General features: G+C 48.7%; 1 protein-coding gene across 2 annotated transcripts; it reads left to right on the top strand.

The window, feature by feature from the left end:
• The first annotated feature begins 566 nt into the window (after nt 1–566).
• On the top strand, nt 567–12,718 carry LOC124021898 (ubiquitin-conjugating enzyme E2 K-like). 2 transcript variants are annotated; one of them, XM_046337032.1, is made up of 6 exons: nt 567–813; nt 3,888–3,981; nt 4,369–4,427; nt 4,929–5,011; nt 6,194–6,293; nt 11,542–12,718. In XM_046337032.1, the coding sequence occupies exons 1-6, from the start codon at nt 751–753 to the stop codon at nt 11,614–11,616; spliced, it is 474 nt and encodes a 157-aa protein (XP_046192988.1). In that variant the 5' UTR covers nt 567–750; the 3' UTR covers nt 11,617–12,718. The 2 variants fall into 2 exon arrangements, with proteins under 2 accessions (XP_046192988.1, XP_046192987.1); XM_046337031.1 differs by lacking the exon at nt 11,542–12,718 and adding an exon at nt 6,335–6,533.
• The last annotated feature ends 267 nt before the right edge of the window (nt 12,719–12,985 follow it).

Here is a 12,985-nt window from a genome sequence, read left to right as displayed (position 1 = left end):
AAAGGGAGAGAGGTAGAGAGAAAAGAGAGAGAGGTAGAGAGAGGGGTAGATAGAGAGAGAGAGACAGAGAGAAAGGGAGAGAGAGGTAGAGAGAGGGGTAGATAGAGAGAGAGAGAAAGAGAGAGGTAGAGAGAGAGAGAGGGGTAGATAGAGAGAGAGGGGTAGATAGAGAGAGAGAGGTAGAGAGAAAGGGAGAGAGGTAGAGAGAAAGGGAGAGAGGTAGAGAGAAAGAGAGAGAGGTAGAGAGAAAGAGAGAGAGGTAGAGAGAGGGGTAGATAGAGAGAGAGACAGAGAGAAAGGGAGAGAGAGGTAGAGAGAGGGGTAGATAGAGAGAGAGAGAAAGAGAGAGGTAGAGAGAGAGAGAGAGAGAGGGGTAGATAGAGAGAGAGGGGTAGATAGAGAGAGAGGGGTAGAGAGAAAGGGAGAGAGGTAGAGAGAAAGGGAGAGAGAGGTAGAGAGAAAGGGAGAGAGGTAGATAGAGAGAGAGAGAGGTAGATAGAGAGAGAGAGAGGGGTAGATAGAGAGAGAGGGGTAGATATATATATATATATATATAGAGAGAGAGAGAGAGAGAGGGGTAGATAGAACGATAGAGAGGTAGACAGAAAGGGAGAGAGGTAGAGATATAGAGGTAGAGAGAGAGGAGGACTGGAGAGTGTAACAGAAGATATCCACACAGCAACGGGAGTGGACCCGAGGCCCGACCAGGTGTAACAATCCCGCTACCGGACGGAGGGCGACGGCAGAGCCATGGCGAATATAGCGGTCCAGAGGATCAAACGGGAGTTCAAAGAAGTCCTGAAAAGCGAAGAGGTTTGATGACTATTTACGGTTACTTATGACAAAAAAAAGTTTTTTTTTTAAAAACCAGTTTAAATTAAAACTGTAGTTGTTTATGTCATGAGGAACATGTCAGCTTGCGAGGTATCCAATCTGCGTTTCTGATGCAGCGGAAAACAAGCGGAGGCCCCATCGAGGGGAACTTTATCGGTGATTGTGCGACAACGTGCCCGCGGCGAAGTGAAAGGATGTCGGCGACACAAATCAGGAAATATCGCGGATGTTAGCCCAAAGGGGACAGGCCTGGGACAGATAACAAGACAAAAAACCCCCATACAAACAAACAAACAACAACAAAAAAAAATCCCCTAACGCCAAAATGTCGAGTGTCAGCCCAAATAGTTGTCAAAATGCTAAAAAAAATAGTTTGTTTTTTCCCCCCTCCCTGTGTTGACGTTTTTGTAGCTGACATTAGCTAACTAGCTGAAGGGAGAAACTTGTGTTGCTAGGTAGCTAATACAGGGTAGCTCATACAGGGTAGCTAATACAGGGTAGCTAATACAGGTTAGCTAATACAGGTTAGCTAATACAGGGTAGCTAATACAGGGTAGCTAATACAGGGTAGCTAATACAGGTTAGCTAATACAGGTTAGCTAATACAGGGTAGCTAATACAGGGTAGCTAATACAGGGTAGCTAATACAGGTTAGCTAATACAGGTTAGCTAATACAGGGTAGCTAATACAGGTTAGCTAATACAGGTTAGCTAAAACAGGGTAGCTAATACAGGTTAGCTAATACGGGTTAGCTAATACAGGGTAGCTAATACAGGTTAGCTAATACGGGTTAGCTAATACAGGGTAGCTAATACAGGTTAGCTAATACAGGTTAGCTAAAACAGGGTAGCTAATACAGGTTAGCTAATACAGGGTAGCTAATACGGGTTAGCTAATACAGGGTAGCTAAAACAGGGTAGCTAAAACAGGGTAGCTAATACAGGTTAGCTAATACAGGGTAGCTAAAACAGGGTAGCTAATACAGGGTAGCTAATACAGGTTAGCTAATACGGGTTAGCTAAAACAGGGTAGCTAATACAGGGTAGCTAATACAGGGTAGCTAATACAGGGTAGCTAATACAGGGTAGCTAATTCAGGTTAGCTAATTCAGGTTAGCTAATTCAGGTTAGCTAATACAGGTTAGCTAATACAGGGTAGCTAATACAGGGTAGCTAATACAGGGTAGCTAATACAGGTTAGCTAATACAGGGTAGCTAATACAGGGTAGCTAACACAGGGTAGCTAATACAGGGTAGCTAATACAGGGTAGCAAATACAGGTTAGCTAATACAGGGTAGCTAATTCAGGGTAGCTCATACAGGGTAGCTCATACAGGGTAGCTCATACAGGTTAGCTAATACAGGTTAGCTAATACAGGGTAGCTAATACAGGGTAGCTAATACAGGGTAGCAAATACAGGTTAGCTAATACAGGGTAGCTAATACAGGGTAGCTAATACAGATTAGCTAATACAGGGTAGCTAATACAGGGTAGCTAATACAGGGTAGCTAATACAGGGTAGCTAATACAGGGTAGCTAATACAGGGTAGCAAATACAGGTTAGCTAATACAGGGTAGCTAATTCAGGGTAGCTAATACAGGGTAGCTAATACAGATTAGCTAATACAGGGTAGCTAATACAGGGTAGCTAATACAGGTTAGCTAATACAGGGTAGCTAATACAGGTTAGCTAATACAGGTTAGCTAAAACGGGGTAGCTAAAACGGGGTAGCTAAACGGGGTAGCTAATACGGGTAGCTAATACGGGGTAGCTAATACAGGTTAGCTAATACAGGTTAGCTAATACAGGGTAGCTCATACAGGTTAGCTCATACAGGTTAGCTCATACAGGGTAGCTAATACAGGGTAGCTAGCTTGTTAGCTAGCCTGCTAGTTTGACAGCTGCCTTGGTGCACCCCTTCTCACTATGTAATAAGCCAGTGTCTTTGCTATGAAGACATTATTTATTTAGGACGTTTTGGACCCTGTAGCCAGATAGCTAGACTGTTGTCAGTTCTTTTAATATAGCACGTCATGAGAGACTGTTTAGCTGTTTAGCTGTTTAGCTGTTTAGCTGTTTAGTTGTTTAGCTGTTTAGCTGTTTAGTTGTTTAGCTGTTTAGCTGTTTAGCTGTTTAGCTGTTTAGCTGTTTATTTGTTTAGCTGTTTAGCTGTTTAGTTGTTTAGCTGTTTAGCTGTTTAGCTGTTTAGCTGTTTAGTTGTTTAGTTGTTTAGCTGTTTAGCTGTTTAGTTGTTTAGCTGTTTAGCTGTTTAGTTGTTTAGCTTGCTAAATGAAACTGTGGATCTCCCATGTCCTGTTGCAATAAGAACAAGGGAAGTATTGGGGCAGACAGTGGGCTACTGCTATAACTGTGTTGATGGGGTCTGATGGACGGACTGTCAATGGAGAAGGGTCCTACGGAACCACAATCTCTCTTCATCCCTCTTCATCCCTCTCCCCTCCCCTCCTCTCTCCACCCTCTCTCCCCTCTTCATCCCTCTCCCTCTATCCCTCCCCTCCTCTTTCCACCCCTCTCTCCCCTCTTCATCCCTCCCCTCCTCTCTCCCCTCTTCATCCCTCTCCCCCTCCCTCTCTCCTCATCCCTCTCTCCTCATCCCTCTCCCTCTATCCCTCCCCTCCTCTCTCCTTCTCTCTCTCCTCTCCACCCCTCCCCTCCTCTCTCCCCTCTTCATCCCTCTCCCTCCCTCCTCTCATCTCTCTCCCTCTCTCTCTCTCCTCATCCCTCTCTCCTCATCCCTCTCCCCTCATCTCTCCCTCCTCCCTCTCTCCTCATCCCTCTCCCCCTCCTCCCTCTCTCCTCATCCCTCTCTCCATCCCTCTCTCCCCCTCCCTCTCTCCTCATCCCTCTCCCTCTCTCTCTCTCCATCCCTCTCTCCCCCTCCCTCTCTCCTCATCCCTCTCTCCATCCCTCTCTCCCCCTCCCTCTCTCCTCATCCCTCTCCCTCTCTCTCTCTCCATCCCTCTCTCCCCCTCCCTCTCTCCTCACCCCTCTCTCCCTCCCTCTCTCCCCCTCCCTCTCTTTCTCTGACAGACGAGTAAAAACCAGATCAAGGTGGATCTGGTAGATGAGAACTTCACAGAGCTGCGAGGAGAGATCGCAGGACCACCAGACACGCCGTACGAAGGTGACACACACACCTGGTCTCACACACACACGGTCTCACACACACCTGGTCTCACACACACACACACACACACACACACACACACACACACACACACACACACACACACACACACACACACACACACACACACACACACACACACACACACTCTGCTCACTCACACACACACACCTGCTCACTCACACACACACACACACACACCTGCTCACTCACACACACACACACACACCTGCTCACTCACACACACACACACACACACACATCTGCTCACTCACACACACACACCTGCTCACTCACACACACACCTGCTCACTCACACACACACCTGCTCACACACACACACACACCTCACTCATATATGCACTGTTTTTTCTCCTTTCTAAGGTGGCAGATTTCAACTGGAAATCAAAATCCCAGAAACGTATCCCTTTAACCCTCCCAAGGTAAGAAACACACCCCTTTAATAATCCTCCCTAGATAAGAAACACATCCCTTTAATAACCCTCCCTAGATAAGAAACACATCCCTTTAATAATCCTCCCTAGATAAGAAACACATCCCTTTAATAACCCTCCCAAGGTAAGAAACACACCCCTTTAATAATCCTCCCTAGATAAGAAACACACCCCTTTAATAATCCTCCCTAGATAAGAAACACATCCCTTTAATAACCCTCCCTAGATAAGAAACACACCCCTTTAATAATCCTCCCTAGATAAGAAACACATCCCTTTAATAACCCTCCCTAGATAAGAAACACATCCCTTTAATCCTCCCTAGATAAGAAACACATCCCTTTAATAACCCTCCCTAGATAAGAAACACATCCCTTTAATAACCCTCCCAAGGTAAGAAACACATCCCTAGATAAGAAACACGTCCCTTTAAGAGTCACTATGATGGTACACTACTATCTGGTGTTTAACACCCCTCTCTCTCTCCAGGTGAGGTTCATCACTAAGATCTGGCACCCCAACATCAGCTCAGTAACAGGAGCCATCTGTCTGGACATCCTCAAAGACCAGTGGTGAGTCACACATAGTTACGCCCCTCCCCTCTCCCTATAACCCCTCCTCTCTCCCTATAACCCCTCCCCTCTCCCTATAACCCCTCCCCTCTCCCTATAACCCCTCCCCTCTCCCTATAACCCCTCCCCTCTCCCTATAACCCTCTGTCTCTCCCTATAACCCCCTCCCTCTCCCTATAACCCCTCCTCTCTCCCTATAACCCCTCCTCTCCCTATAACCCCCCAACTCCTACCTCCCCTATAACCCCTCCCCTCTCCCTATAACTCCTCCTCTCTCCCTACAACTCCTCTCTCCCTACAACTCCTCCTCTCTATAACCCCTCTCTCCCTACAACTCCTCCTCTCTATAACCCCTCCTCTCTCCCTACAACTCCTCCTCTCTCCCTACAACTCCTCCTCCCTATAACCCCTCCTCTCTCCCTACCGCCGTCCCGAGGGCAGCACCTCCTCTCTCTAACCCCTCCTCTTCCTGTCTCCCAGGGCAGCACCTGCTCTCTCTAACCCCTCCTCTTCCTGTCTCCCAGGGCAGAACCTCCTCTCTCTAACCCCTCCTCTCTCTAACCCCTCCTCTTCCTGTCTCCCAGGGCAGAGCCTCCTCTCTCTAACCCCTCCTCTCTCTAACCCCTCCTCTTCCTGTCTCCCAGGGCAGCACCTCCTCTCTCTAACCCCTCCTCTTCCTGTCTCCCAGGGCAGAACCTCCTCTCTCTAACCCCTCCTCTTCCTGTCTCCCAGGGCAGAGCCTCCTCTCTCTAACCTCTCCTCTCTCTAACCCCTCCTATTCCTGTATCCCAGGGCAGAGCCTCCTCTCTCTAACCTCTCCTCTCTCTAACCCCTCCTCTTCCTGTCTCCCAGGGCAGCACCTCCTCTCTCTAACCCCTCCTCTTCCTGTCTCCCAGGGCAGAGCCTCCTCTCTCTAACCCCTCCTCTCTCTAACCCCTCCTATTCCTGTCTCCCAGGGCAGAGCCTCCTCTCTCTAACCTCTCCTCTCTCTAACCCCTCCTATTCCTGTCTCCCAGGGCAGCACCTCCTCTCTCTAACCCCTCCTCTCTCTAACCCCTCCTCTTCCTGTCTCCCAGGGCAGCACCTCCTCTCTCTAACCCCTCCTCTCTCTAACCCCTCCTCTCTCTGTCTCCCAGGGCAGCACCTCCTTTCTCTCTAACCCCTCCCCTTCCTGTCTCCCAGGGCAGCAGCGATGACTCTGAGGACAGTACTGTTGTCCCTCCAGGCTCTTCTGGCTGCAGCTGAACCAGACGACCCCCAGGATGCAGTAGTGGCCAATCAGGTACCGGTGTGAATCTGTCTGTGTTCCTCCTCTCCAATCAGGTACCGGTGTGAATCTGTCTGTGTTCCTCCTCTCCAATCAGGTACCGGTGTGAATCTGTCTGTGTTCCTCCTCTCCAATCAGGTACCGGTGTGAATCTGTCTGTGTTCCTCCTCTCCAACCAGGTACCGGTGTGAATCTGTCTGTGTTCCTCCTCTCCAATCAGGTACCGGTGTGAATCTGTCTGTGTTCCTCCTCTCCAATCAGGTACCGGTGTGAATCTGTCTGTCTGTGTTCCTCCTCTCCAACCAGGTACCGGTGTGAATCTGTCTGTCTGTGTTCCTCCTCTCCAACCAGGTACCGGTGTGAATCTGTCTGTCTGTGTTCCTCCTCTCCAACCAGGTACCGGTGTGAATCTGTCTGTCTGTGTTCCTCCTCTCCAATCAGGTACCGGTGTGAATCTGTCTGTGTTCCTCCTCTCCAATCAGGTACCGGTGTGAATCTGTCTGTGTTCCTCCTCTCCAATCAGGTACCGGTGTGAATCTGTCTGTGTTCCTCCTCTCCAATCAGGTACCGGTGTGAATCTGTCTGTGTTCCTCCTCTCCAATCAGGTACCGGTGTGGATCTGTCTGTGTTCCTCCTCTCCAATCAGGTACCGGTGTGAATCTGTCTGTGTTCCTCCTCTCCAACCAGGTACCGGTGTGAATCTGTCTGTGTTCCTCCTCTCCAACCAGGTACCGGTGTGAATCTGTCTGTCTGTGTTCCTCCTCTCCAACCAGGTACCGGTGTGAATCTGTCTGTCTGTGTTCCTCCTCTCCAACCAGGTACCGGTGTGAATCTGTCTGTCTGTGTTCCTCCTCTCCAACCAGGTACCGGTGTGAATCTGGTTTCTCCTCCTCCACGTCGTTCTGTAAATGGGTTTCTCCTCCTCCTCCAAGTCGTTCTGTAAATGGGTTTCTCCTCCTCCACGTCGTTCTGTAAATGGGTTTCTCCTCCTCCTCCACGTCGTTCTGTAAATGGGTTTCTCCTCCTCCACGTCGTTCTGTAAATGGGTTTCTCCTCCTCCTCCTCCTCCTCCACGTCGTTCTGTAAATGGGTTTCTCCTCCTCCTCCACGTCGTTCTGTAAATGGGTTTCTCCTCCTCCTCCACGTCGTTCTGTAAATGGGTTTCTCCTCCTCCTCCTCGTCGTTCTGTAAATGGGTTTCTCCTCCGTTCCTCCTCCACGTCGTTCTGTAAATGGGTTTTTCTCCTCCTCCTCCACGTCGTTCTGTAAATGGGTTTCTCCTCCTCCCGTTGTTCTGTAAATGGGTTTCTCCTTCTCGTCGTTCTGTAAATGGGTTTCTCCTCCTCTCCTCCTCCTCGTCGTTCTGTAAATGGGTTTCTCCTCCTCCACGTCGTTCTGTAAATGGGTTTCTTCCTCCTCCTCTCCTCCTCCACGTCGTTCTGTAAATGGGTTTCTCCTCCTCCTCCTCCACGTTGTTCTGTAAATGGGTTTCTCCTTCTCGTCGTTCTGTAAATGGGTTTCTCCTCCTCTCCTCCTCCTCGTCGTTCTGTAAATGGGTTTCTCCTCCTCCTCTCCTCCTCCTCGTCGTTCTGTAAATGGGTTTTCTCCTCCTCCTCCTCCTCCTCCACATCGTTCTGTAAATGGGTTTCTCCTCCTCCTCTCCTCCTCCACGTCGTTCTGTAAATGGGTTTCTCCTCCTCTCCTCCTCCACGTCGTTCTGTAAATGGGTTTCTCCTCCTCCTCCTCCACGTCGTTCTGTAAATGGGTTTCTCCTCCTCCACGTCGTTCTGTAAATGGGTTTCTCCTCCTCCACGTCGTTCTGTAAATGGGTTTCTCCTCCTCTCCTCCTCGTTCTGTAAATGGGTTTCTCCTCCTCTCCTCCTTGTTCTGTAAATGGGTTTCTCCTCCCTCCTCCTCCTCGTTCTGTAAATGGGTTTCTCCTCCTCCTCCACGTCGTTCTGTAAATGGGTTTCTCCTCCTCCTCCACCGTTCTGTAAATGGGTTTCTCCTCCTCCTCCACGTCGTTCTGTAAATGGGTTTCTCCTCCCTCCTCCTCCTCGTTCTGTAAATGGGTTTCTCCTCCTCCACGTCGTTCTGTAAATGGGTTTCTCCTCCTCCCTCGTTCTGTAAATGGGTTTCTCCTCCTCCTCGTTCTGTAAATGGGTTTCTCCTCCTCCACGTGGTTCTGTAAATGGGTTTCTCCTCCTCTCCTCCTCCTCCACGTCGTTCTGTAAATGGGTTTCTCCTCCTCTCCTCCTCCACGTCGTTCTGTAAATGGGTTTCTGCTCCTCCTCGTTCTGTAAATGGGTTTCTCCTCGTTCTGTAAATGGGTTTCTCCTCCTCTCCTCATTCTGTAAATGGGTTTCTCCTCTCCCAGTATCAGAACCCAAATGTTTACGCAGACAGCCAGGTTTGGGGCCTCCGGTGGAGCCCCTGTTCCCGGACCAGAATCCGGAAGATAGACAAACTCACTGCCTGTAAATAGGCAGCTGTGTTTCTCTCTCTGTCTCTGTCTCTGTCTCTGTCTCTGTTCTGTCCTGTCTCTGTCTCTGTCTCTCTCTCTCTCTCTCTCTCTCTCTCTCTCTCTCTCTCTCTCTGTTCTGTAAATGGGTTTCTCTCTCTCTCTCTCTCTCTCTCTCTCTCTCTCTCCTGACAGAATGCTGTGTGATGTCTCTGTCTCTCGGTCTCTCTCTCTCTGTCTCTCTCTCGGGTTTCTCTCTCTCCTCTCTCTCTCTGTCTCTGTAAATGGGTTTCTCTCTTTATCTCTTTATCTCTCTCTCTCTCTCTCTCTCCATAATCTGTTCTGTAAATGGGTTTCTCTCTCTCTCTCCTGACATAATGCTTCTGTGATGTCTCTCTCTCTCTCCTGACAGAATGCTGTGTGCTGTCTCTCTCTCTCTCTCTCTCCTGACAGAATGCTGTGTGCTGTCTCTCTCTCTCTCTCTCTCTCTCTCTCTGTTCTGACAGAAATGTGGTGTCTCTCTCTCTCTGACAGAATGCTGTGTGGTGTCTCTCTCTCTTCTGACAGAATGCTGTGTGGTGTCTCTCTCTCTCTGTCTCTCTCTCTCTGTCTCTCTCTCTCTCTCTCTCTCTCTCTCTCTCTCTCTGTCTCTCTCTCTCTCCTCTCTCTCTCCTGACAGAATGCTGTGTGATGTCTTCTCTCGGTCTCTCTCTCTCTCTGTCTCTCTCTCTCGGTCTCTCCTCTCTGTCTCCTCTCTTTATCTTCTCTCTTTATGGGTTCTCTCTCTCTCTCTCTCTCTCTCTCTCTCCCTCCTGACATAATGCTGTGTGATGTCTCTCTCTCTCTCCTGACAGAATGCTGTGTGGTGTCTCTCTCTCTCTCCTGACATAATGCTGTGTGATGTCTCTCTCTCTCTCTCCTGACAGAACTCTCTGCCTCTGGTCTCTCTCTCTCTCTCTCCTGACAGAATGCTGTGTGGTGTCTCTCTCTCTTCTGACAGAATGCTGTGTGGTGTCTCTCTCTCTTCTGACAGAATGCTGTGTGGTGTCTCTCTCTCTCTGTCTCTCTCTCTCTGTCTCTCTCTCTTTATCTCTCTCTCTTTATCTCTTTATCTCTCTCTCTCTCTCTCTCTCTCTCTCTCTCTCCTGACAGAATGCTGTGTGGTATCTCTCTCTCTCTCCTGACAGAATGCTGTGTGGTGTCTCTCTCTCTTCTGACAGAATGCTGTGTGGTGTCTCTCTCTCTCTCCTGACATAATGCTGTGTGGTGTCTCTCTCTCTCTCCTGACAGAATGCTGTGTGGTGTCTCTCTCTCTCTGTCTCTCTCTCTGACAGAATGCTGTCTCTCTCTCTCTCCTGACATAATGCTGTGTGGTGTCTCTCTCTCTCTCCTGACATAATGCTGTGTGGTGTCTCTCTCTCTCTCCTGACAGAATGCTGTGTGGTGTCTCTCTCTCTCTCTCTCTCCTGTCAGAATGCTGTATGATGTCTCTCTCTCTCTCCTGACAGAATGCTGTGTGATGTCTCTCTCTCTCTCTCTCTCCTGACAGAATGCTGTGTGATGTCTCTCTCTCTCTCCTGACATAATGCTGTGTGGTGTCTCTCTCTCTCTCCTGACAGAATGCTGTGTGATGTCTCTCTCTCTCTCCTGACATAATGCTGTGTGGTGTCTCTCTCTCTCTCCTGACATAATGCTGTGTGTGTCTCTCTCTCTCCTGACAGAATGCTGTGTGATGTCTCTCTCTCTCTCCTGACATAATGCTGTGTGGTGTCTCTCTCTCTCTCCTGACAGAATGCTGTGTGATGTCTCTCTCTCTCTCTCTCCTGACAGAATGCTGTGTGATGTCTCTCTCTCTCTCCTGACAGAATGCTGTGTGGTGTCTCTCTCTCTCTCCTGACAGAATGCTGTGTGGTGTCTCTCTCTCTCTTCTGACAGAATGCTGTGTGGTGTCTCTCTCTCTCTCTCTCCTGACATAATGCTGTGTGATGTCTCTCTCTCTCCTGACATAATGCTGTGTGGTGTCTCTCTCTCTCTTCTGACAGAATGCTGTGTGGTGTCTCTCTCTCTCTCTCCTGACATAATGCTGTGTGATGTCTCTCTCTCTCCTGACATAATGCTGTGTGGTCTCTCTCTCTCTCTCCTGACAGAATGCTGTGTGATGTCTCTCTCTCTCTCTCTCTCTCTCTCTCTCTCTCTCCTGACAGAATGCTGTGTGGTCTCTCTCTCTCTCTCTCCTGACAGAACGCTGTGTGGTCTCTCTCTCTCTCTCTCTCTCTCCTGACAGAATGCTGTGTGGTCTCTCTCTCTCTTCTCCTGACAGAATGCTGTGTGGTCTCTGTCTCTCTCCTGACAGAACGCTGTGTGGTCTCTCTCTCTCTCTCTCTCCTAACAGAATGCTGTGTGGTGTCTCTCTCTCTCTCTCTCTCTCTGTCTCCTAACAGAATGCTGTGTGATGTCTCTCTCTCTCTCTCTCTCTGTCTCTCCTGACAGAACGCTGTGTGGTCTCTCTCTCTCTCTCTCCTGACAGAACGCTGTGTGGTCTCTCTCTCTCTCTCTCTCTCTCTCCTGACAGAATGCTGTGTGGTCTCTCTCTCTCCTGACAGAATGCTGTGTGGTCTCTCTCTCTCTCCTGACAGAACGCTGTGTGGTCTCTCTCTCTCTCTCCTGACAGAATGCTGTGTGGTCTCTCTCTCTCTCCTGACAGAACGCTGTGTGGTCTCTCTCTCTCTCTCCTGACAGAATGCTGTGTGGTCTCTCTCTCTCTCCTGACAGAACGCTGTGTGGTCTCTCTCTCTCCTGACAGAACGCTGTAATCGCTGCCTTGTCTTCTAAATCCTGGGAGGTGGAGACGGCGACAGAACTACTCCTTAACAACTGAGACCCGGCAATAAACGCCCTCTGACCTCATCTCCCATCTCCTTATGGTGCCCTCCGATGCCTTCTAACCACAGCCCAAACTGAGCCTTGACTGGGGTTGATGTCCTACAGTTTCCAGCCCTCCCCTCCCCGTCCAAGTCACTTCCTGGTATCCTTTCAGCCCAAACATCACCCCCCTCTCCACCAATCCCTTTCTTTTGGTTCTTCGCTTGATGAACTCTTACTCCTCGACATTGAACCACTGTCACCTCGTGGAGCTAACTGGCTGAGAGAGACGGGAGGACGCGAACCGCCGGACAAAGATTTATCTGTAAATAAATATTAGTTCTTAACTGTACAAATACACGGCGGAATACTTTTTTCTTCCTGGATATTGTTTAAAAAAAATAAAAAAATAAAAACGTAAACTGTGCTTCAGTTTTACTCAACGACGAGAAGGAAAGAAATTGCATCGCTAACTATTTTGGTCGGCCCGACCAGGGAGTTCATCCGAATGTCCCGGTGAAGTGACTCATGCGTTTGATTGGCCCAGCCTGCTCCCCCCTCCCCTCCAAAATCCCTCTCACGCTCCTCTTTCCCAGACGAATCCTGTGCACGGTCTCTTTCTCGACGGAGAAGATACCTCTTCATCAGCAGAGAAAACCACCGACCTACCGGCTGGATCTATAGTTTATAAAGAAAAAACAAGACTCTTCCCTCTTTTCGCGGTCTTCCTGTTCCACTTCAGCACGACGGAGAAGATAAAGAACTGCACGACAGAGTAGAGACCCCCCACTCCCCCATAAGGCTCTGGCCAAAAGTAGTGCACTGTATAGGAGATAGGCTGCCATTTTGTGTTTTTAACAACGCAGTAGGGAGTTATCAGTTTGGATTTGTTTTCTGAAGGAAACAGCAGCCGTCTGACCTGGGTTCAGATGCTATTTGAAATCTTTCAGCTTTAGTCTGCCAAATGGGAGGGGTTTGGAGTATTTTATTAGCTCGTGAAGGAAACTCACTCGAGCACAGAAAGCGGTTTGAAATGATATTTGAACCGGGGTGTGGCCGGCCATGATTATTTATTGTGAGACTGTGTTACTTTTATTAAAAAAACAACCTGGAAAATCTACGTTTTCATGTGTTTAATACATTTACACATCCCTTTAAGGACCAGTCTTCATGTGTTTAATACATTTACATCCCTTTAAGGACCAGTCTTCATGTGTTTAATACATTTACACATCCCTTTAAGGACCAGTCTGCATGTGTTTAATACATCCCTTTAAGGACCAGTCTTCATGTGTTTAATACACATCCCTTTAAGGACCAGTCTTCATGTGTTTAATACATCCCTTTAAGGACCAGTCTTCATGTGTTTAATACATTTACACATC

This window comes from Oncorhynchus gorbuscha, unplaced genomic scaffold (genome assembly GCF_021184085.1).
Source record: "Oncorhynchus gorbuscha isolate QuinsamMale2020 ecotype Even-year unplaced genomic scaffold, OgorEven_v1.0 Un_scaffold_1245, whole genome shotgun sequence".
Taxonomy (NCBI): Eukaryota; Metazoa; Chordata; class Actinopteri; order Salmoniformes; family Salmonidae; genus Oncorhynchus; species Oncorhynchus gorbuscha.
This window is presented reverse-complemented; position numbering and strand designations above follow the sequence as displayed.